General features: G+C 35.5%; 1 protein-coding gene across 1 annotated transcript in view; it reads right to left on the reverse strand.

The window, feature by feature from the left end:
• Positions 1–941: 941 nt before the first annotated feature.
• The window catches only part of ITGA8 (integrin subunit alpha 8), a 129,903-nt gene continuing 105,521 nt past the window's right edge, over positions 942–25,323 (reverse strand). Inside the window, exons 27-30 of the mRNA XM_015811185.1 lie at positions 22,188–22,301; positions 14,138–14,239; positions 3,537–3,659; positions 942–1,188 (exon numbers count right to left, since the gene is read on the reverse strand). Of these exons, the coding sequence (XP_015666671.1) occupies positions 1,102–1,188; positions 3,537–3,659; positions 14,138–14,239; positions 22,188–22,301 (426 nt within the window). The 3' untranslated portion in view covers positions 942–1,101. The remainder of the gene's footprint in view (positions 1,189–3,536; positions 3,660–14,137; positions 14,240–22,187; positions 22,302–25,323) is intronic.

Here is a 25,323-nt window from a genome sequence, read left to right on the forward strand (position 1 = left end):
TGATTTATTTAACTATACATCTCCAAATGTTTAATTCTTCTGAATAATCCATCCATTCAAAGCAAACGTTAACTGTATAATTTTGAACCACAGAACTTTTCTTGGAAAAGGTTGGGGAATTATTTTTATTTCTTGATCTGATTTAGTTTACATGGAATCTTTTTATCAAATCAAATTTACCAATTGGGTTTTTCTCTTGGCTTGCCTTTACAGTCTATGACTTGGGCCCCCTGTTGGAAAGAACTGGATTATATTACTAGAATTCAGTACAGATAATCTATAGAGATCCAATACTTCTCCTTTTTGGCTTCTGTTTTCTCCCTAGAATACCATACTTTTCCTTACAATCATGATATTGCAAACAATTTTAATCTGTTATGTTCATCATGTAGAGTCATTAAATAAATGGAAATTTCTATTTCATGCTTTTGTATTGAGGCTCACTTTCAACCTCTTAAATTTTATAAATTTTATAATACATTTACTCCTACAAAGGAATATAAAATATTGCTTCTTTCCAAACATTTATAATTAGTATATGGAATGCAAAGGATATATTCATTCTATTGACAAGTGAAACCAAAATATTTCAGACCCTATTTTTGTTAGATGCCCAGTCTACAAAAGGTAGAAGATAAATACTTGTGTGTCTTACTTTCAAGAAGTATTTTGAAAGGCTAGTTTTGCTTTCTGGAGGTACTTTAATACTACCCATAATATTGCTTGCCTCCCTGAGTCAGTGTTTATAAAAGTTCCAATCTTAGGGAGATGCCTCAAGATTTTGCCAATATACAGTAGAGTTGAACACTGTGCCAAATGTTGTTGGCTTTCCATCTCTGCTCCATTTGGATTTATGACTGCTTTTAATGTACCCAGTAATTTCACTAAGAATCAGTTCTGAAAAACTGAAAGAATTCTTTTTCATTAGCTCTTTTTGGATGGAAGGTTGCTCATCAATTCTGAGGCAGTAGTGTTTTCTGTCATCTATGTTCTGAATATGAAGAATATTTGCATAGGTCCAATTACAGCTATTTGGCAATCTTGATCCAAATTAAGGTTCCTGGTAATATGAACCCAACTCTTGATCTGGACACTCATTTTCTATGTATCAGTAGTCTTGTCATTTGTTAGATGCACTTTTTCAGCCATGTCATCTCTAGGAGGCCTGGCTCTGTCAAAAAACCCACACTGGAACAAAACAATACAATATAAGTAAATTGGAAAACCAACCATCCTTACTATAACATCATCTTTCCAAATTTCAGACTACCATTAGGACCTGACTAAATATGCCTATGCAAATCTGAGCATCTCTGGATATATTGTAATTCTTATAATAATTGGAAAGGGAGTTGCTACTCAAAACATCTGCACTTTTGAAATTAAGCCATTTTGATACATTATATTTTTTTCCAAAATAGTAAGATAATATATCAAACCAGCTTAAAGTCAGAACTGCTTTTTGCATGTAGAAAACTAATTCAAATGCTATGTAACTGATAGAAAGGCTACATAAAACAGCAATAACAAAATCCTATTGTGTGGAAATCCTATCACTACAGCAATAAGAACTTGTTAGCCTTTCATAAGGCCCTAAAAATCTGATTCTGTTCCTGATCCTGGGGTGCTGAATATGTCAAGGTCCCCATTTCCTGGTTTTACTGCTACGTGGCCAAGTATCTTGGCTGCTATGTATATTTATTTTGAATGTTTTTATTGTTTTGTATTGTTTTAAAATATTTTGGTGTTTTAACTGTAATATATTTTTTGAACTGTAAGCTGCCCAGAGTCATTGACTGAGATGGAGAACTACAGGAATTAAACAAACAAACAAACAAACTTTCCAATAACATCATGTATTCCCAAGAGCATTCAATTTATCTGAGAATAAATCAGGGAATAAATTAACTGAATGTAGCAGTGTTTACTTTTGAGTAGACCTGACTGAGAATCTGTTGCACATCTCAGAAATGGACTATGATTGAATTTAAAATAACAAGGGTCACCTTGGAACAAGTTTGGTGTTGTGGAAGAAAGATGGTTTGATATAATGGTTATAATGCTGGCCTAGAAAGAAGAGGCCTCCCTTAGGCATAAAAGCTGGCTGGGGGACTTTAGGCCAATCATGGCCTCTCAATCAACCCACCTCACAAAGTTTTTATAGACAAAATAGGAGGCAGAAGTATTAAGCATGTTCATTGCCTTGAGTTGATGACAGAGAGATGATAAAAATATAAGATTAACCGGATTTATATCTCAATCTTGTGGATATCCTTTTTAGCAGCTACATCCAGACACTTATAGTAATTGGAAATGATGTTAGTTTTGCAGAATGAGACCTACACAGGATACTTTGGTACAATTATTTAAGACTGGGGAGTTAGGCTCTCTACAATTTTTCATTCTCTCAATGTGAAATGATTATGAGAATATATTGCTTTATAAAGGATATAATGGTGAAAACCAAGTATTCAATATCAAAAATAACTGTGACCATGAATCATTCTAACAGGCAGATCAAAAAACTGGTGAGTCTTTACTGTGTATTGTTGGTGAATTGCTATTTCATATCAAGTTGTACTGTGACTGATCTGTTTTCCAACAATATAAGCAAGGGGACATATAAAAGCCTAATGCTGAGCAAGAGCCAGTCTAAGTAATGGATTATCTGCCTAGATGAATAGCTCTGAGCAACTCAGTCTAGGACAGGTGAATGGAATGGAATGCATTTTTTTTAAAAAAATATTTCTCTACTTTGCATGTCAGAAGCAGCACCTAATGCCAGGCATGAATAACCTGTATCTCACTGCACAGGATAAATCTCACCCATCATGTCTTCTTGACAGAATATTACTCAGAAGTTTTTGATTACTGTCTAAGGAAACTGCATAACATTACATTTAGAATAATCCAGCACAAAAATCAAACTTGAATTTAATACAAAAGATCATTAAAATCAAGTTTTAAACTAAATTCATGACCCTCTGAAACACTTTATTTTCTTTGTTAAAATAAAATCTTTTGAGAAAAGTTTAATTTCTTAAGACAAGCATGAATACAATCATGTATTGTATATAGGTTGCATATATGATATGACTGCAAGTCTTTAATGATGTAGTAAAAAATTAAACAGACTCTACCAATTTTAACATAAGATCACATGCAGTTTTACAAAACAATATTTGTTTTCCTGAAACATGTTATAAAAGATAAGCTCTTGACAATTAAAGTGATGCTTCATTGTCATATTCTGCAGAAACCTTGACTTGCTGGACAAAATATAAAGGTCTTGGGAATCGCAGCTGATCTTACAATCTGACTTATACCTAGCCTTTAATAATGTATGACTTTGAAAACAAGCTTTTTTTTTGAAGATTAGCAACACAAACATGTCTGCTCTCCATTAGAAATGACACACCAGTCTCATATATCTATAACTGCTTTGATGAAAAGACCAGATTCTTTTCTCTCCTCCCTCCAATTCCAATTTTGTTCTGTTAACATCCTCTCTATTTTAGGTCCAGTATATAACATACCTTCCATAAAGCTAAGGTCAACATAGCCAGAACCAGTAGTCCAAGAAGTATTGCCAATATTATAACCCACAATGGGATTATAAAGGAAACATTTGGAGTAGCCCAAATAACAGATGTTTTTATCTGAAATGAAACATGAAAGAAATTAGTAAAGATAAATGAAGAAAAAAACTCGTCTATTTTTCTGAATTTCAATTGCCTAATATGTAAAAGGCAGTGGAGTAGCATTTCTGAAGTTAGAAAGGAAGTATGGCACAAAATCCTCTCTACCTCATTGGTCCCTCTCTAAGAAGCGTGTTTCATTCTGTCTAGCGGTCAGGGTGCCCCCTTTCCCCTAATCTTTGTATGCTTAGATCACTCCTAATGCTTATTAGGAATTATTTTTACAAACTTTTACCTAAACACAGTTTGAAATTATCAGCCACAGTTTGAAATTAAAATAAAGACTCAGGTGCAATACCTTTTTATGTCACATGAAAGAGTCAACAGTTTTACAGAATGATAGGCATTGTTCTGTTCAGACACCCTCAAATATTAAAAAAATTGAAATATACTAAATATATATAATCCTTTAGCATCATTTTACTCTATTTTGATTTAATAATGACCACAAATGTTGCCCTAAATCAATCCATCTAGTAAAATCTTTGAAATTCATACAATCAGAGGAAGATTACAAAAGGAGAAATATATTTTTCTTGATCCCTTCATATTTTCCAATTTAAGTTGAATGTGAATGCTGAAAACCTCCATGGTTTAGTGGAGGCAAGTATTGTAGATGTAAATATTTGAATTTTGATCATGTACTGAGATGTTATCTATGGCTAAATTATTGATCTATAATGTACTCTAGAATATGAAGGTCTGGAAATCTGCAATTTGGATAGTCAATTATAACAATGGATTCCATTTTATCTGTGGCAATATAGAGAATACCAATCATCAGATGGATATTGTTAGATGCCTATTTTTTATGAATTTAAATTGAGACTGATGCTGAAAAGGACTTTGCTATGGCTCAGACTGACTATTAAATGTCAAGGAATGGGGTTCCACCATCTTTTGTTCATTGAACTAATAAGGATGTCCCTTACTTCCTTAGTGAAAATTGATTCTTGAATCAATGGCTTCTTTCATTACTCAGTCTCAAAATATTAAAGATATGGTGCATTCAACACTGATGATATTGTGGCTCTCTTTATTATCTATACAATGTCATTATCAAAGCTTACTGAAGTAATAAATAAAATGGCTTATATATTGGTTATCCCATTAATTGGAAGAAGTCTACTTTGTTACTCTATCTATAGAATGCCAAAAGAGATTACAATTTAAAATTTGTAAAAACTTACTAAAATACTTGGGTGAATTGTAACTCAAAATATATAATAGTGTTGAATTAAATATGTCTATTTCAGTAGATATAACTGGTTGGTTTAACCTTCCACTAAGCTTAATGTTATCAAAATAAAATTACATCAAGATGTAATATAAAATTTAAGAGGGATTTCAGTGTTAATTCCTGTTACTGATTCATATGACTAGTTAAACTTCCCACTAAGATTAATATTATCAAAATAAACATTACATCTAGATGTAATATAAATTTTAAGAGGGATTCCAATGTCAATTCCTTTTACTGTAGATACTTTATAGACATAGATAAGTTAATGAGAGTATCTTTATGGCAGGCTAAAGTTCCTTGAATGTTTGGCCAAACTGAGTTGGACTCTGCAAAGCCTCCTAGAGATGCCCCTCCGTCACTTCCTGGTCACCCCCCAACATGCTCTTGCTTGTCTCCCCCCTTTGACATCCTCTTTTTATAACTTGGGCCCTGTCCCCCTCTGCATGACCTGTCAGAACCACAGCTCTGGAGCCACCCAATTGTTTGGAAAGTGCAGCCCCTTTAAAAAAAACTTGCGGAACAGTCACAGCACTTAAAAAAAAGATCTTGCATTGCTTGCTGCCCATCCCACAGCCCCTGCGATCACCCTGCCCATCACCAACTGCATGCTGCCCCGCTTCTGTCTGCCCCTCCAATTGGCTGGGGCCTATTTGTCCTGTGCAGCCAAAGACCTGGATCAAACAGAGTCTGGGAGAATGGGAAGGGACAAAGGGTGAGGGATGAAGGGCCAGGGACCCATTGGCCATGGAGGATGGTCAGGGGATGGCCAGGGAGGAGGAAAGCTGGCTGTAAATTGGCTGAGGTGGGTGGCTGGGAGCAAAGCGGACATGGCCAAAGGTTGGTGTCTAAATGTCCTAGACTCCATTCAGGTATAGTACACAGAGATTTTGATTTCCAGTCCTGAAAATTGTCAGCCACATTTGATTATTAGTAGTATAAGCAATGATATTTTCATTCCAAATCATATGAGAAACTGACATTGTGGAATAATCCAAATGTGAAAATAATCTATGTTATATCTTTGCTTCAAGAGTTGCAGTGGACTTTGATTTCTGGATGGAATTCCAGAAATTCTTATTTAGAAAGCCCTTCATGACATGGGTTCAGATTACTGGAGGAACTTGCCTCTACTTGTTCAATCTTGATCAGCAGGAATGACATTGAGTCTCATTGACTAGAGAGAACCATCTTGTGGGATGCAGGAAATACGCCTTTTCTATCACAGCATTTGTCTTCTCAAATATCACATTACCCAAAATTATGTTAGTCCGAAAGCTGTTTTCAGAAAGCATTTAAAACTTGTTTATTTTACCTGGCAAGGAAGTTAGTTAAGCTGGGGGAGAGGGGAGGTTTAGTATTGGTAATCACATTTTAAAGCATATTGAATTATATAAGAAAATTAAAAGAAATTAAAACTCAAAGAAACAATTTTTTTATCCATATTTTAGTAAGATGTTGTTATTCCAATATCTTACATTATACAGGTAATCCCCGAGTTACGAGTGTTCACTTAACGCTCGTTCAAAGTTACATGGTGAGTGCCCCCTAGTGCTTACAAGCAAGTCCTGAAGTTACAAATATTGCAGCACCACGGCAGTCGTTCGCCCTTATGAGCAACCGCAGTCACTCTGCAACATTCACCCTGGTTATTTCCTCCTCCCCACCCCCGCCCAGGTCTCCCTAGGCACCAGGCCTTCAATACTCACCCTGCAAAGATCAAGATCCTTCGCTTTCTTGACTGCTCCAGGCCTTTGGTGCATTTGCAGAGAATGGAGACCTAAAGTAACACAAGATTACGTGAGATCAGTGGGGCGAGATCGCACACTACTGTTCTCATGTGATCTCATGGTACTTTAGGCCTCTATTTTCTGCAACAGAGAATGGAAGCAAAGCTGGGGGATGCTTTCACATGCCTCTGGAGGTTGGATCGGGGCTCTGGAGGTGTTTTCCAGGCTGCTGTGGCCCAGATCTGAGGCCGGGGAATGCTTCCACACCCTCTGCAGCCCAATCTGGGTTCCGGAGGCCTTTTTCAGGCTGCTGCCGCCTGGATTTGAGACCGGGGAATGCTTCCGTGTCCCCCCTGCAGCCGAATTCAGGCTCTAGAGGTCTTTTCCAGGCCACTGTGACCCAGACCTGATACACACTTCTGTGCTCCCCATTGCCTGATACGGGCTCCGGAGGCCTTTTCCAGGCCGCTGCCACCAGTATATAAGGCCAGGGAATGCTTCTGTGCCCCCCGTGGCCCAATCAACGCTCCGGAGGTGTTTTCCAGGCTGCTACCGCCCATATTTGAGACCGGGGAATGCTTCCGCACCCCAAAGCATTCCCTGGCCTCAAATCCGGGCAGCAGCAACCTGCCAAAAGCTTCTGGAGCCCGGATCGGGCCGCAGGGGGTATGAAAGCATTTCCTGGCCTCAAATCTGGGTGGCAGTGGCCTGGAAAAGACCTCCAGAGCCTGGATTGGGCTGCGAGGGGATGTGTGCAAGTCTCCCCCGGTCTCAGATCCAGGCAGCTGCAGGAAATGCGGCAGAGAGGAGATGGATCTTTTCCAGGTGAGTCCGACACGGCAGGAAGGCGGGGTAAGCAGGCGATATCTTAGTGGGTCGGGGAGGATTTGGGGGTCTGTTCCATCACTAGGCCCTCCATGGCCTTCCCCACCCTGAGATACCTCATATTCGCTTAATGAGCCGCATGCGTTTTAATGAGCAAGGAAGTGATCTTGTTTGAGATACAAGATTTACTCTATGAGTTTTCGAGTTATGAGTGGAATGGACAGGCTCCATTACACTCATAATTCAAGGACTACCTGTATTTCTCTATGTGTGCACACTTATAAATATAGTACTGTGTTTCACCGAAAATAAGACCCGGACTTTTTTTTTTTGCCTCCAAAAGAGGTATCAGGTCTTATTTTCAGGGGGTGTTTTTTTCTACTCACCTTGCAGCAGCGGCCCCAATAGCCCGGCCCACTTCTTCTGCAGCCAAAAGAGCAGCTTCATTCTGCAGCTGAGAATGGAGCTCCGCCTGCATTTTGCAATTAGAGGCCTCTCTGGAAGGCCTATGCAGCTGAGAACCGAGCTATGGATTGAATCCATAGCTCGGTTCTCGGCTGCAGAGGCCTTCCAGAAAGGCCTCTGACTGCGAAATGCACCCCATGGGATATCGCAGTAGAGGAGAGGCAGGTTTAAATTCATGGGAGGCCTGGTAAGTGGGCGCGGACCATGTGGGGTAGCTCCATCCCCCCCACTAGCTTGATTTTTAGGCATGCACCTCGCCCCAAAACTAGGATTATTTTCAGGGTAGTTCTTACTTACTTACTTGGTAATAAAATATACTAGATATTAAGCTATTATTTACAACTGCAACTTGGATAGTTTTTGCATTTTCCCATGTGGATTTAAGATTTAATGCTATTTTATAAAAAAAGAGACAGTAATAATTAAGTTTTATATCTTTCTAAAACATTTATTTTTATTGCATTAAAATATCAGAAATCAAGAGTTGAAAGGCTCAACAAACATTTTCTGGTCATTATTTTATCTTATAGGGCTGGGAATATAGATGTGGAAACTTTATAAAGATCTTACAGTATATGCCTTTTTTCTCCCAGTGATTCCTCCTTTGCACTAATTTTCACACTCTTTCACTTTGGTTTCAAGATTAAAAGATTAATTTTTTCAAAATAAGGGGCTCCTGTGTAACCTCTCCAGTGCATCCTTGGCTGTAAATGTTGTATATTTAAACCTCTTTCATTTTTGCAACTAAATATTCATGTGATACAAGTCTAATCTATAGAAAGCTCTTTCGGTGTGCATATGTCTCTGTTTTAAATCTGTTTTAAATCAATGGGGACTGAATGTCAAACCATGATCTTTGTTTTCCAAGAAAAATAATATTGCCCAAAATTAATAATTTTTATGTCAAAATTGCCAAAAAAAGGACTGTTGACATTATAGTTTTGCTTTTAGCCAAGAGGATGGCCTGTATTCTTTACAACACAACTCTAAATAGTATCTCATTTTTTAATAAAGCGTAAACTAATTAATATAAAACATTGCCATATAATATGATGGGAAATATAATGAGAGTTTTTCTTACAAGGTTCTCTATCTTGCAGGGCAATTTCTTATGTTCACAAGCTCACAAGTGGCATATATATCATATACACTCTTTACTGTATTTAAGTGGAGAAAGGTTGAATCAGAAATGAGGAAATTGGTAAAAGAGACAAATTTTAAAGATGTTATAAAAGAAGAATTACAACAGCAATACAAATGAGAAAGCATACTGTACATTTACTTGACAACAGATAGATACAAAAGTGACATGGTAATAGCTGTATAATTGCATATGGTCCCATTGATAGCCTCCTTTAATTGGGAAAGGTTTTGCTGCCAACTGGAACACCATAATAAAAGACTGCATTAAATATATTGCTGCTTCAGATACCAATACTGTCCAGATAAATATGACAATAATGAAAATGATTTATCAGGAGGATTAAAATCTAAAAACAAGATGTCTCTGATAACTAGTACTGGGCACTAACAAAGAAGAGGGAGTCAAGCTATTCTCCAAAGCACCTGAAGGCAGGACAAGGAGCAACGGGTGGAAACTAATCAAGGAGAGAAGCAACCTAGAACTAAGGAGAAACTTCCTGACAGTTAGAACAATTAACCAGTGGAACAACCTGCCTCCAGAAGCGGTGAATGCAACAACACTGGAAGTTTTTAAGAAGAAACTGGACAGCCATTTGTCCAAAATGGTATAGGGTTTCCTGCCTGAGCAGGGGGTTGGACTAGATGACCTCCAAGGTCCCTTCCAACTTTATCATCATCATCATCATCATCATCATCATCATCATCATCATCATCATCATCATCATCATCATCATCATTATTATTATAAAGGTAAGCTATTGCTGTTTTTTTATGGGCTTTTTGGAAAGCATCTGCTATCCATTTGTTGGAAACGGAATCTTGGATGTTGACTCCTTTGATTCAAGAAAGTTCTTGCTTATTTGCATTCATATATGCAAGATAAATGTAGAAAGTAAGTTATAAGAAAATTAATCACATGAAATAGTATTTTTCTGTTTCTTTGAAAGTACTGTAAATCCAATATGATTTCTTCCATATTATGTTGAGATTATGCTCACTGCCAATGGTAATTCTGAAAATTATACCTCAGGGTATAATTTATATATCTCAGGGGCTGCCACAAAGAAGAGGGAGTCAAGCTATTCTCCAAGGGACCTGAAGGCAGGACGAGAAGCAACGGATGGAAACTGATCAAGGAGAGAAGCAACTTAGAACTAAGGAGAAACTTCTTGACAGTTAGAACAATTAACCAGTGGAACAACCTGCCTCCAGAAGCGGTGAATGCTCCAACACTGGAAGTTTTTAAGAAGAGACTGGACAGCCATTTGTCTGAAATGGTGTAGGGTTCCTGCCTGAGCAGGGGGTTGGACTCGATGACCTCCAAGGTCTCTTCCAACCTTATTACTACTACTACTACTACTACTACTACTACTACTACTACTACTACTACTACTACTACTATTATTATTATTATTATTATACCATCCACATAACTGGAAGTTGGAAAAAGGTGAGTTGAAGGAAGATTGGAAAACACATTTTTAATCAATAAACACAAGAGGATTTTCTAAATAAGACATATCAGTTCCTATTATAAATGTTCACAGTTACAATGATGGGGAAATGCATATGTTCTTTTCTATATACTTGTGATATCACACGCACAGATAAAATAATAGTAGGTAGAATTTACATCACAACATCACAGTGGACATTTTGTTACTTTCCCCTCACCCAGTCTCCCTGCAAATTCCGAACTATTTTATCTATATGGCTACTGATCTATTATTTCTATACATTACAAATAACTCCTAACAAGATCAGGAATACTTAGTTGTTAATTCCACTCACAATCAAATGATAATATAAAGAGCAACAATGAAGTTTTTGCTAAGGGTAAATTTGACTGTTTGACAGATTTGACTAATTTTTAGTGGACATATTCATTAATATTGCTTACATATCTCTGGAAGATAATTGTTTAGGAACAATCTCTAAAGTTTGTTGTACAAGCCTTTTATAAGTAGGAAAAATAAAATAAAATCTGTACTAGGACTGTTCTGAATTATAATAAAGTTGTAAACTGCTTATCTGTATTCTAAACATTTTCAACCCTTAGTTTGACCCATGTAAAGAAACTTGATGTTTCAAATTTCTTTCCTGGAACTACAATTAATATTCTATTGATTGATTTCTGGAGGACAGTATAAAAAACATAGTCAGTAGAGACTTGAAAAGAATTTCTGCCTACAACACATCAAGTTGTAGAATTGGCAAATCTCCATAAAACATAGTCAGTTCTGAAAAGACATAAAAGCACTATCATTTTTCAAAAGTTTATAGTCTCTTTTGGGCATCTGGCAATAAAACATCTATTTGGAAAAAATATTCCTCATTCTCAAGTAGTCCTTAAAACACATATCTGATCATTCTGCATATTTTCAGAAATGTCTTGCGGACAGCAGACTAACACCTGCACAACAGCACACGGAGACCATACTTATCAGCCATTTTAAAGAACATATGTTTTTGTTATAGAATACTTGCGAAGCACACAGACACGTAAGCACCAGAAATTCAAGTTCTGTTTCTAGTAGTCTCTCCTTTTGAATAAATAGGTAAAACTATAATATATAGAAGTATCTTTTTGAACACTAGATATTGGGGATGAACAAAATGGTTTCCACTTTGTATCCACCCCAAATACATGCCAAGCTATTTGGGAAGCACAAAACTTCAAAACAGGGAGACATGCCAGCTACCTCAAGACCACAAATAAGTTAAGGTGGGATCTATCTTAGATAGACACTATTTTTTTTAAATCTTTCCCCATAGTTATCCTCAAAACAAAATCAGAATAAACAGATCACTTTTAATCATGAAGATATTAATACCACAGTAACCATGGGCTACCAGGTCCAATCTGTCTTTTTGGAATATTTTTACTATTTACTATTTTTACTATTTCACAACATCATAGATCTGCCTCCAACCACAGAACTTCTAATTCTAAAGACTTTTCAGTTCCTAAGAGCAGGGTCTTGTCAACGAAGCTACAAAGGTTGCTTCACAAACTCTTCTGAGGCAGGAAACACACTTTTTAATTTTAAGCTGTCAAATAGGCTTTAGGGACAAAACAATATTAAATTTCACCCCCAACAGAGAATGTGGAATAAGAAAGAACTTATACAAAGCCAGCTCAATCAAAGTTTTTTAAGACATCACTCAATGGGAATTGAATGTTAATGATTTTTACCATGGTCCTGGTAGAAGAGATGCAGAAAGAACTATAGTAAAAGGCAAATAACGAATTCAACCAAACATGTGTAAAAGGCTACATTATGGATTTCTCTTCCCATTTTTCATGTCCAATTTTTAGACTGCCTAAACAAATCCCTGCAGTTTTCTTTGCAAGATTTTTGCAGAAATTGTTTGCCATTGCCTCATTCCTAAGGCTGAGAGAAAATGACTAGCCCAAGGTCACTTTGTGTTTAAGACAGCACTATATCTCACGGTCTCCTGATTTCTAGCCTGATGACTTAACTATTATGAACTATGGAAACAGGAGACCATGAATTCAAATCCCATCTTAGACATGAAGGCCAGCTGGGCTACTTTGGGCCAATCACTCTTTCTCCACCCACCTCACAGTGTTTTTGTTGAGAGAAAATAAGAGGTGGAAGGTGTGTTGGATATGTTTGCCACCTTGAACCATTTATAAAAATAATAAAGGCAGAAGACAAATAAGTAAATAAATAAAATAAATACAATTATATCTCACTAGTTCTCATTATGAATTATGGCAATAAAACTGACAAAATACTATCAGCCCTTTTTAAGGTGACCTGTTGCTTACTATGAAGAAATGGACTTTAACAACATTTGCAAGGCTGCTGTGAAGAATATTGTTAGAGGTTAACAGATAATATTGTTTGGATCTGCTCAGAGTTAGATCTGGAATGGACAGATCCAGTCAATGCAATTTAAACACAGTCTTGTTCAGTTTTCTGGAAAGTGTTTGATCTTGTAATTCCTGAGGAAGTGGACCTTGAGTCTAATAATCTGTCCCCACTACTTATTACATATAAATCCTTTTTGACTGATGAAGAACTCCCAGGAGGTGGCATGTGACTGGGTCCATGTGACTTCCTGAAGAAAGAAGGATGTAGTTCACCTGCTTTGAAAGTAGTGAGGCTGCATCTCCTTCTAAAAAAAAAAATCACTAGACCCAACAGTCCTGAACAACTTTTGTCTAGGCTCTGATCTCCCATTTCTGCAAGGCTCTTGGATAAAGCAGATTATCTGGAACCTTTTCAGATAGACTTCATGGTGGATATACTATGGAGATGACATTAATTACACTTCTCTATATCTGGAGTTACAAGGATTGGTGTAGTGCCACTGTCCTTGTTTTCTCTGATCTCTCATATGATTAATAACAGACTATGGGAGTGTATGGATAAGATTATTCTTGCTTAAAAATCATTGTAATCTTTTCTTCCTTTCTACATGTGAATCCAATCAATGTTAATGGGAAGAGATAGAGTCCAAAGACTCTAGCATGTAAAATGCCTTAGGGCTTGGCACTGTACCCCTCCTATTTAACATCTACATCTACATGAGTCTTCTGGGTGAGGTCATCAGATACCATTGTGTCAACTATCATCAATACTCATTATATATCCCTCATACTCCTATGTTGCTGAGAAATGGGGTGATTTTAGAAATGTGAATTATACAAACAAATGTACTGTATCATGCTCATGATGTAGCATTGCTACCTCATTCCCTGTGACTGTTGCCCTTTCAAGAATATAATGTGCCATAAGCATATCTATCCCTGGTATACTAGGATTTGAATTTTATCCCATTATATACAATTAAGAACCATTAAAATGGAAACACAACCAACATGAGGATTATTTGAAAACTCAGATGACTATCTTTTAAAAAACATTCAAAGAATGGATTTGCATTAGAAAACACAGGAAACTCTTATCTTGAAACTCCTGCCTATAAATATATTCTGTCACAGTAATCAAAATTATCCAAACAACGGACATTAATGTTCTATAATTATTTTCAGTGCTACTCACAGCTATGCTTCCTTCAGGAAGTTTTGCTGGCTGAACTTTGTATGGCATCTTCTTTACTTCAAATGACACACTGATGGAAAGAGCATAGCGGTAATTTTTCCTCTGAAAAATATGATACAGAAAAAGTTTGGATTAGTCACCAAATTGATTAATAATCCCTCCTATAATGGCAGACAGTGTGTATGGGACTTAGAAAGGAGATGAACAAGAAAACAGAGGAAAAACAAGATAAAACTATATAAATCTATATCTTATTCACAATAATAGAATTTAAAGTTACCAGTTATAGGAAGAATCGAGATTTATAAGATGTTTCTTTATTTAGCATATATTCAACTAAGAATTCAGTCCCTCCTCAGAGGAGATCCACAAATTTAGATGGTTTAGAAATAAGTAAGTAAATTTTTGGAGGATGTGGCTATTATTGGTAAAAAACTTTGAAATATTTGAGGCTCAGTTGAGTAGTTTAATTATCAATTCCTAAGGGGCAGTAAAAAAAACCCCAATACTGTTGTCTTCATATGCAGCCTGTGAATTTGGATCCTATGTGAACAAAATGCTGGATTAGCTATGGGAAAAGAAGTATTGCTTATCAAATGTTTTGGATTAGCATTCTAATATCTTCCCAATTGCCATGCTGGATTTGGCTAATAATTTTGAGGCCAAATTTTCTAAAACACACTTGTTTTCTCACCCCTGAAACAGACTATTAGCCTAATCAGGAAGAGTTCTTGATATATCTTTATGAAGAAAATTCTCATGTTAAATAAATAATTCAAATGTTCTAAACAGTTATCTGAGATGTTTCCTATATTACAGCATTCTAGATCTGACAACACTGGAGCAGAGACCATGACGTTTTTTTTATATCTTGTCCCTTTCTGTTTATTTCAATATGTCTTTTATGTGTGGCTTTATATTTTCCCATCAAAGTTTGTTTTGGAGAACCCTTTCTTTTCCAAAATGTGGGGAGCCGGAGCAACATCTATTTTTACCATAAGCCCCTCATCATCTTGATAGCCCTCCTGTGAACCTCTTGTGCTATTGTCCATTTTGAATGGTGGTGCCCAAAACTGGACGTACAGAACAATACCAAAAGGATCTGACCAGGGCATATTAAATGGGGCCATTGCTTTCCATGATTTGGACTCTGCTTCTGTTAATGTGCCCAAAGTAGCATTTGCATTTTTTTAGCAACTGAGTCATGTTTAACTCATGTTCTTCAAGTTTGACATGTCTTCTTGCCAAACCATATCTTCCCAATCCCATACTTAGGCCTTTCATTTTTTCCAATCCAGGTGCAGAATTTTACACTTCTCTTTGTTAAATTCCTACCTGTTCATTTTATCCAAATCTTCTCACTTTATGGTCATCACTCATCATTCTAGTAATGTCTTATAATCTTTATAATCACTATAATCATAATCAAATTCTTTATAAGTTCAGACTTTTATACAGTTGCAAATGAAGAGATTGTAAACTCTGGTAAAGATTACTCACATAACCTTGAGTAAAAACCTTTAACTTATTTCTTTCTTAAATTATTTGAGCTTCCAAGTGGATTTCTATTGCAATTTTAATCATGACTTTGCAACTTTTATGTGTTTAATGTTTTTCTATAGCACCCTAATGACCCCTAACTTTCTTGTTGAACTTCAGAATTGCCCTTCAAAGAGTTGGGTTGCCTTTTTGAGAAGTGCTGTTCTAATCCTGTCAGCATTTTTAACCCCCCCTTTTCTCGATGGATGTATTCCCCCCCTTTTCTCAATGGATGTATTATTATTTTGAAACATAGACATGATTTGAAGAGAATTTTCAAGTGAGGGTATGGATCTCATTTTTTATTGGCTGCCCTATAGTTACAGAGGCCCAGAAAAATTGGTAGAAGATCTGAATTACCTTACCAATCTAATCTAAATCAATGCATATAAAAGTCTCAAAGTCGTGATTAAAATTGCAATAAGCATATAGAAATCCATTTGGAAACTCAAACAATTTAAGAGAGAAATAAATTAAAGATATTTCTACTTTCTTAAGATATATTTTGTCAATACTATATATTTTGCCAATACCATACTAGTGTTGTAAGTAAATATGAATTGAGGGATTCCTGATGTACACCTAAGGAAGATCACATTGGCTCTCTAATACAGGACAAATTTTGGGTCTCTTTTTGATATATATTCAATGAGGCCAGAATTTTTTGGGTCTCTTTTTGATATATATTCAATGAGGCCAGAATTTTTATCTCACTAGTGATAAATATTTATATTCTTTGGAATTTCCTGCAGTGTCAGCATGCTCCCCCATTCTTGCAGCTATACTTTTCCTCTTTGCAGCTGCTGTTCTGAGCAGGCCTCCTTTAGTTATTTTATCTCTCATCAGCAAGAGGATTTATGAGTATGCTAGACCCTGACCTTTGCTCTAGTGGGTGGAGCTTATGCAAACAGATACTCATTCAAAAGCTCAAGTGATGAGTTTCTAACTTTTTTCTTGTGGGACAAAATCAGCTGAGCAAACTCTCAGATGTCGGCATTATTAACACCAGGCATTTTAAAAAAAACACAGAGCAGCATTCCAGATATCCAGAACAGTTAACAGAATCGAAAAATATTATGCTGTTGCTTTTTATTTATATTTTTGATGGCTATCACTGACAATAGACTGACCAGCTGGGCATCATCAAATCAATGCATACATGCTAATTTATATATACAGCAACAATTTTAAAAACATTTTTTCCTCTTGATTTTAAAATTTGCTTGCACAAGACCAATCCAAATACAGTAGAGAACCATTTTTTATATATAACAAGTTTTATTAATTTTCAATTTTTACATCCAAGTAATTAGGAAGCAGTGGTGATAGGGTAATCAATAGTCCAATAACAAAATCATTCATATATATCTCAGGTTACATCATTAAAGGTTCCCTCTCTATTTCCCTTAATTATTATATCATATTCAAGTTAATAGTAGAAAACCGTTTTTTCAAGGCACTTTAAAAATAGATCTGTCTGCTGTAAAAGGGACCACATGATCAATTTTCCAGATTCACTACTTATTCAAAGGTTACTTTGAACCTGAATCCAAAAGTTATCTACCTGGCTTAAACCCATCAACTAAAGTCATTAGTAATATTAACATAGAATTCAGCTGAAAGGGAAAAAGAAAGGCTAAACTATGACTCATAAAGGCATTTTTTTTCCTTCAAAAGGATGTACTGAGTTTAACAGGATAGGCATTTAATTTCCAAAGGATTGCACTAAAGGGCAATTGCAGTCAAGATGATGGAGGGGACAAAAGAGAGGGAGTTAGAAGTAGGATGAATGGAAATATTATAGCATGGAGCAGGACCTTCCAAAATTTGAAATCATAATCACTGATAAGATTTTTATCTTCAAAGCATAAATGCTAGGCTATGCTTTATATCAAATTTAGAATAAAAGATTTTATTAGTTTTAAATCATAGATAATTTGGTGCTTATTTTTATATGAATCAAAGAGCTAATTTTGAAAATCCAGCACAAGCTGAATAAAAATGAATAAAATGTGTTATCATAATTAAACAAATATGTTTAACAATATTCCAATTAAAAGGGGAAAATATTTGATTTGAGTAAATGATCTGAAGCATTATGTAAGGAAGAGTCAAGGATCTCCTCCTTGGTCTCTTTTGATTCAAAATGTTCTTTCTAAAGCAGCCTTCCATATTTCAAAACAGAAGATGGACTACTATTACACTGTTTAGTAGTTATTAAATTAATTTAGCAAATGAAAAGAAATCTGAACAGCACTTATTGATTTTATTCTTACAATCACAGAACAGAAAGATACATGATTTGATCTCAAATTCTTTTCCCTTCTAGACAATCTCAATTCAGATAGTACTTTTTGTCAGGATTGTTATAAACAGCTTTGATTTCCACTTTATTATTGCCAACATTCACTATTATTGATACAATAACACACACATACACTTGTGTATGTGTGTGTGTGAGAGAGAGTCAGAGAGAGAGAAAAGTTACTCTCAATTTTAATATGAAATGTAGAATCCTCCTATGATATTAAAGTCTTCTGTAAAGTGAATTCTTAAGATAAAATAACAATCCCCATTAATACATGACCCCATATGATGTTTTAATGTTATCTCCTTTCCCGATCTTTTTAAATTATTTCCAGCTACTGAATCCATAAAGATGGAAAGCATGTTTATTATTAATCCACTGGTATATGGCCACAACAGTTTGCATTTTTTCACTGCATTCCACTTTTCTTATTTGAGGTCATGGGATCATTCAGTTCACTCTGTATAATTTCTTGATGGCTTCCTGTAGTAATAATACTGTCTCTCTCAGACAGGGTTATCTGTAAATGCCATCAATGTACTCCCACCTCTATTCTACAGATGTTAATAAAAACAAAATAGATCTTATACTGGTCAGTGATAGGCATCAAAAATATAAATAGAAACAGTTACAACTGTTATTTGTAACTTTCAACTTGAAGGTCTACTTTTTGATATTATAATAATCATGTTATTCTTGCATTTATTCCATTTAATTAGTTCCTTATTTAATGGACACCACTTTTTCAATTTTGATCCTGTAAGAAACTACTGCAGTATTTCCTGGGGATTATTATCACCCAAACTTCTTTTAAAAATTTAAACTGTGCCTTGAGCCACTGAATCCTCACAATTGCTTCATAAGCTCTAGGAATTCAATTTTTATCACTTAATATAAACTGAAGATGGGGTGGAATTGATCTGGGAAAACATTGCACAATGTATCATTTCAATATGCAGAACAATTTATCTGTGGTAGAAAACTATTTGTACAATATTCTCAACCAGTAACTACCTGCAACTGAATCCTCCTTATCTCTTTTGGAAATAGACTCCCTATATTTTCCATTCTTACATATTCAGTTGATGTATTTCTCTTGAGTGTGGCCAGATTTAAGCTTCTAGTGCTTAAACACTCATTTTTGGCGGAATAGTAGAAACAGAGGACTGTTCAAAATATATTACAGGATTGGTAGAAGCGAAGGTTTAAGGTTTTTTTTCAGAAATTATTTTCAGTTTGTCCAAAGGATATTGCATCTGGGATTTGTTCCCATGTACCATGTCATAGGCTTTATCTCTGAATCTTATGTGCTTATAAATATACAATCCCTCATTGCATGAAAATATGTAAGCATTCCATGAAAATAAGATTCTTGTGCTATTCAGGATCATAATACATGTGTTTGTTTGTTTGTTTATTTATTTATTTGTATCCTACCTTTATTATTTTTATAAGTAACTCAAGGCAGTGAAAATATCCAATATACCTTCTTCCTCCTTTTCTCCACAATAACAACCTTGTGAGGGGAGTTGGGCTGAGAGAGAATGACTCAAAGCCATCCAATTGGCTTTTATGGCTAAGGTGGGACTCACCTTAGCCACAGTCTCCTACTTTCTAACCTGGTGCCTTAACCACTAGACCAAACTGGCTCATTTAAATGTAAGTTGGTGACATTTTAAAGGCATTCACATCAGACATCAGTAGTGTAGGGCCTATTCTTCCTTATCTATCTTTACCTTTGGCAGGGGCTAAAACACTGTTAGGGAAAAAATGAAGAATGCTTTTTTCCATTAAGTTTTATAAATTTATATCTATGTTATCAAGGTGAAGGGTTTTAGAGAAATCCACAAACGTCTGGTTACAATGATATCTTTTATCATTCTCTGGAGCACTAGCACCTTTCCAAAATGTTAAACATATTCAAATCTATTATCATACTAAAAATGAGTTTCAGTTTCAGCAAATGTGAAACATATGGCTACTTGGATTCCAAATAGCTAAGCACTTCCAAGACATGCTGAGTACAAAATCTGTTTGCATACTATCCAAAGTCAGGCAGAGGTAATTTGGAAAGCACATCACCTATCAGCCCACCTAAGTAGTTAAAACAATTTAAATGAGTTCTCAGTGGGCCTAGTGATGGATTATGGTGCCTGCTTTGGTCTCAATGAAGCACAACAGCAGAAATCAATAACCTACCCTATATAGACCAAGCAAGGCATGTAAGGACAAAATAAAGGGCATCTGGCCTGCAGGTGGGATTCCTGAGAGGAGAAGAAGAAGAAGAAGAAGATGATGATGATGATGAGGAGGAGGAGGAGGAGGAGGAGGAAGTAATTGTTTTATCCAGCTTCACTAATCAATTCTATTGAGGAGAATTCAGATTTCTCTTCAGATCTGAGTGATCTGTGAGAATAGGCTTGCTACTAATTCCATATAATCATAACCATTGCATTTGGCTTGCTAAGCTATATTGGGGGAGATCTTTCTACACAGGAACAGCAGTATCATAGATAATCTTCAATGGTAGTGAGTGAGACACATATTTTTCAGGCCAAGAATTGCATGCATCCACTGAATGGTATTGGTGAATAGTATCCCCATGAACGAGACCCAAGACAAAAAGTAACTTTCATTTCATTTCATTTCATTTCAATGAAAATTATTAAATCAAATCATTATAGTGAATAGGTTTATAAACATTTAGCAAGTTTCCTTTCTATGACAATAAAAAGTAAAATTCTATGGCAATCTTCAAAGTCTTTATTTGTCACATCTAAGACTTCCAAGGCTATATGCCATATGGGAATGTTAGGCTGTAATCTGCTTTCAAATACCAATATTTTTCTCTCTTTAAATTGAAGTTATATATAAACCATTGTTTTGTTATAACATAAGATTGGTATCATGCTTCTGACACATTTTTTTTAATAAACTGTGGGTGGGAAGAGAGATTGGCAGCCCCCCAGAGAATAATCTGTGGTCATATTAAGGCTTTGGAGCTCATGGTTCCCCATTGCTTATTCTGTGCTATATAGATTGCCTCTTCAGTGGCTGTGCACTGTATTTAATATAGATAGAAAATCAATAGAAGTCATACTAGAAATACAATTAATAATGAAATAAGGCTAATTCTTTTTTGAATGAATTAAACAACTGATGATTTGAAGATTCAACTACATCAATGATAAAATTTAACATATGTTTCTATTTACATTCAGGTTTTGAAACACAGCCAAATTCTTCCTTATTCTTCTTGGCTTTGATTCAACAGCCTTCATTATCTCTGTTGGCTTTGGGGGAGACCTTAAGCTCCTTGTTTACTCAAGCTTGTTTAATCATCTCGCTTCATATAGCTCTAGTTTGTGATAAAATGTTAAGACTTTAACCTGACAGATTACAATTAGCTACAAAACTGAACAGTCAGCAAGTGTTATTTTAATACTGTAAAAAGTTAGGCAATCATTGAACAAATTACACAAAATCAATATAAATATAAAATTCATTAAAATGAAAAATGAATTCTTTATTCTTAAAATTAATGATAATGGATTAAATCAAAATTATACGTTCATATCTGAAAGCAACCGCTGCTCCATTATAGAATTCTTAGTGAGACGGGTTTCCTATTTTTTTTCTTCTGCACATTTAAAATATTTTATAGCGTGATAAGGTGGTGTTTTGGCAGGGAAAGATTGTTTAAGTCAATGCTGTAGAATAAAATAATAGATTCACACATTCATTGATGAGATCCTGAAATCACTGAGCAATTTGGGAATAATATGTGGCAAGATTTGCATACATTCCAGAAAAAAATATAAATTGATTGACAGACCTGAATGACATAGTCCTTGAATTTTTCTTGAGAACTAGTATGGTCCAACTGGAAGTGAAAGCTGAAGATCTGAGAAATCAGATCTCGCTCTTCCTATTTTCAGAACAGCTTTATACATTTAATATTTTATTACAAGACAAGTTTAAAAATGGTCCATTGCAAACATTAGAAAAAGAAAAACATGTCATATTTAATGAAATTTATTTTTGATTAGTTAGAAATCAGAATGGTTTCTTGTTGATGCATGAATTGAAGTAAAGTGGGACTGCCAGTATCTCTGAGAAACAACAGGCACTTATGCCTACAGTTGCAATTTACAGATTTATTCTATGAACAGGATAGCTTACATTTAGCTTGCATTTCTTTACCTGTAGAAATGTTGAAGCCCATAAACGAGATCGGATTTTCAATGCAGCACTTTTCCCTTTTTCCAAGAGCCCCACAGAACAGGTGATCATTAAACATTCGACATTTGTGCAGTTCTATACACAAAGTAAAAAAAGTATACTAATTATTTATTGAAGATATTGACAAGAGTCAAATTCCAACTGGGGAATCTAGAATAACATGTTCAGCTTTTATTTTTAAAAGTAATAAAAGATAAGAAAATGCTAAGTTTTAAAAAAGAGAAATAACATCAGCTTAGACCTCTTTAAGAAAAAGACTTCTTACTGTAAATTGTCCATTAAAAAAGACTTTATTTCTGAATGAAAATTTAATTTTGGTATTAAAAGTCAATTTCAATTTTTTTCAGCAAGCTGCATAAAGAAGCAGTACCTGTGTTGATATTTACTAATGTCTTCATAGCATTCTAACAATATTCTTTTTTTCTTTACATTTAAAACATTATTAATAGGAGGAATAAGCTTGCATATCATGCCATCAATATCTGAAATATGATTTGTTGAAACAGTCAGCATTCAGTTCCTTTTGCTATTTGATTTGGGATGTAATGAATACTGAAAACCCACTTTTTATGTTGAAAGCATAGTGCTGTTGAAAGCATAGTGCTGTTCAGGGAATACAAGCATTTTGTGAGATATAGTTTAGAAAGTATTGGCATTTGCTAAGAATACTCCTAGCATTTCAGAAGAAATTATCATAATGTAAGTAGTCATTGCATTAATTAGAACAAGTGATTGTCAGTTGGAGGAGTAATCTTTACATATGTGCATATATGAGTGGATGCCAATTGCAAAACATGACAAATATTATAAGCCTTCTTTGTCCAAATTCCCAAGTCTCTTAGTACAGAACTATATAAGGTGGGTTTCTGTAAAATAAAATGCGCTCTAAGAAAAATAATGTTATATAATGTTATATTCTGTAAATGCAAAGTTAAATTTGTACCCTAAATTATAGAATATCACAGCAAATGTTTCCTCATTAAAACTGAATGAGTGATCGTGTGTTTTGTTTTTTTTTGCTAAACTCCATCCACTTCCTCAACAGGAAACTGATTATACAGAACTTACTGAAAGGCAATATTTTAGAGGAAGTATTTGTTTAGCTTTTCTTATTTAATCACTCTTTAATCTAGCCAAAGTGTTTATTCCCTGTAATGTAGGATCAATGAAGACATGTCTTTCTTTCTATTCACAGTTGTACTAGATCAAAAAAGAGCTTCGTAATTAAAGGCTAAGTCAGATACTTAAAAAACAAAACAAAAAACAGATGCATATAACTTAGAATCAAAGACTATTTTGTTGTGATTTTTGTAGTAACTGAACAGACTTACAGGCCAGGACTCAAAAACCCTCCTCATTTTACAGATATTCTTCGACTTACGACCACAGTTGAACTCAAAATTTTCATTGCAAGGCAATGAAACATATAATGAACTCAAAATTTTCATAAGCAAGGCAATTGTTAAGTGAGTCAGATCCCATTTATCAACTTTTTTTGCTACAGTTGTTAAGCAAATCACAGCAGTTAATAATAATAAAGTTGGAAGGGACCTTGGAGGTCATCCAGTCCAACCCCCTGATCAGGAAGGAAATCCTATACCATTTCAGACAAATGGCTGTCCAGTCTCTTCTTAAAAACTTCCAGTGTTGGAGCATTCACAACTTCTGGAGGCAGGTTGTTCTACTGGTTAATTGTTCTAACTATCAGGAAATTTCTCTTTAGTTCTAGGTTGCTTCTCTCTTTGGTTACATCCGTTGCTTCTTATCCTGCTTTCACATGCTTTGGAAAATAGCTTGACTCCTTCTTCTTCGTGACAACCCCTGAGATATTGGAACACTGCTATCATATCACACCTCATCCTTCTCTTCATTAAACTAGACATACCCAATTCCAACAACCGTTCCTTATATGTTTTAGCCTCCAGTCCCCTGATCATCATTGTTGCTCTTCTCTGTACTCTTTCTAGAGTCTCAACATCTTTTTTATATTGTGGTGACCAAATGTGGCCTTACCAAGGCATTGTAAAGTGGTATTAATACTTCACATGATCTTGATTCTATCCCTCTGTTAATGCAGCCTAGCACTGTGTTGGCTTTTTTGGCAGCTGCAGCACACTGCTGGCTCATATTTAAGTGACTCCGAGATCCCTCTCACAGTTACCACTATTGAACAAGGTACCACCTTGGATTTAGCTTTTTTTGCCTAAATGTAGAACCTTACTTTTTTCATCACTGAATTTCATTTTGTTAGATAGTGCCCAATGTTCAAGTTTGTCAAGATCCTTCTGTATCTTAAGCCTATCTTCTGGAGTGTCGGCTATTCCTTCCAGCTTGGTGTCATCTGCAAATTTGATGAGTTCCCCATCTATCCCCTCATCCAAACCACTGATGAAGATGTTGAAGAGCACTGGGCCCAGAACAGAGCCCTGGGGCACCCCACGACACACTTCCCTCCATGTAGATGCAGTTCCATTGAGGACCACATGCTGCGTACGGCCGGCCAGCCAGCTATGAATCCATCTGGTGGTGATGCTGTCTAACCCACATTTTCCTATCTTATCAAGTAGTAGGTTGTGGTCTACTTTATCAAATGCCTTACTGAAGTCCAAGTAAATTATATCCACAGCATTCCTCTGATCCACTAAGTTTGTCACCTTATCAAAGAATTCAATAAGATTTGTTTGGCGTGATCTGTTCATTGCTTGATTATCTTTTCCAGAATCTTCCCAGGTATTGAGGTCAGGATGATAGGTCTGTAGTTTCCTGGATCCATTCTTTTTTAGCTTTTTTGAAGGATCTTTGAAAGATATAGTTTAGTGGTTCTGATATCACGTCTGCCAGTTCCTTCAGAACCTTGGGGTGTAATCCATCTGGTCCTGGTGATTTGAACTTGTCTAGGGTGGACAGGTGCTCACTTACCATTTTCTTGCCTATCTTATCTTGTGTTTCTGTTTTTTACAGTACTGTTTTTGATAAGTTTGACTGTTTTTTTTCTTTGTGTAAAGACGGATGCAAAAAATGAGTTAAGTAGTTCTGCTTTCTCCCTGTTGCAAGCCTTCTTGCCATTTTCTCTCAATAATGGACCAATCATTTCCTT

Source organism: Protobothrops mucrosquamatus, unplaced genomic scaffold, assembly GCF_001527695.2.
Source record: "Protobothrops mucrosquamatus isolate PMUCROS unplaced genomic scaffold, P.Mucros_1.0 scaffold33, whole genome shotgun sequence".
Classification (NCBI taxonomy): Eukaryota; Metazoa; Chordata; class Lepidosauria; order Squamata; family Viperidae; genus Protobothrops; species Protobothrops mucrosquamatus.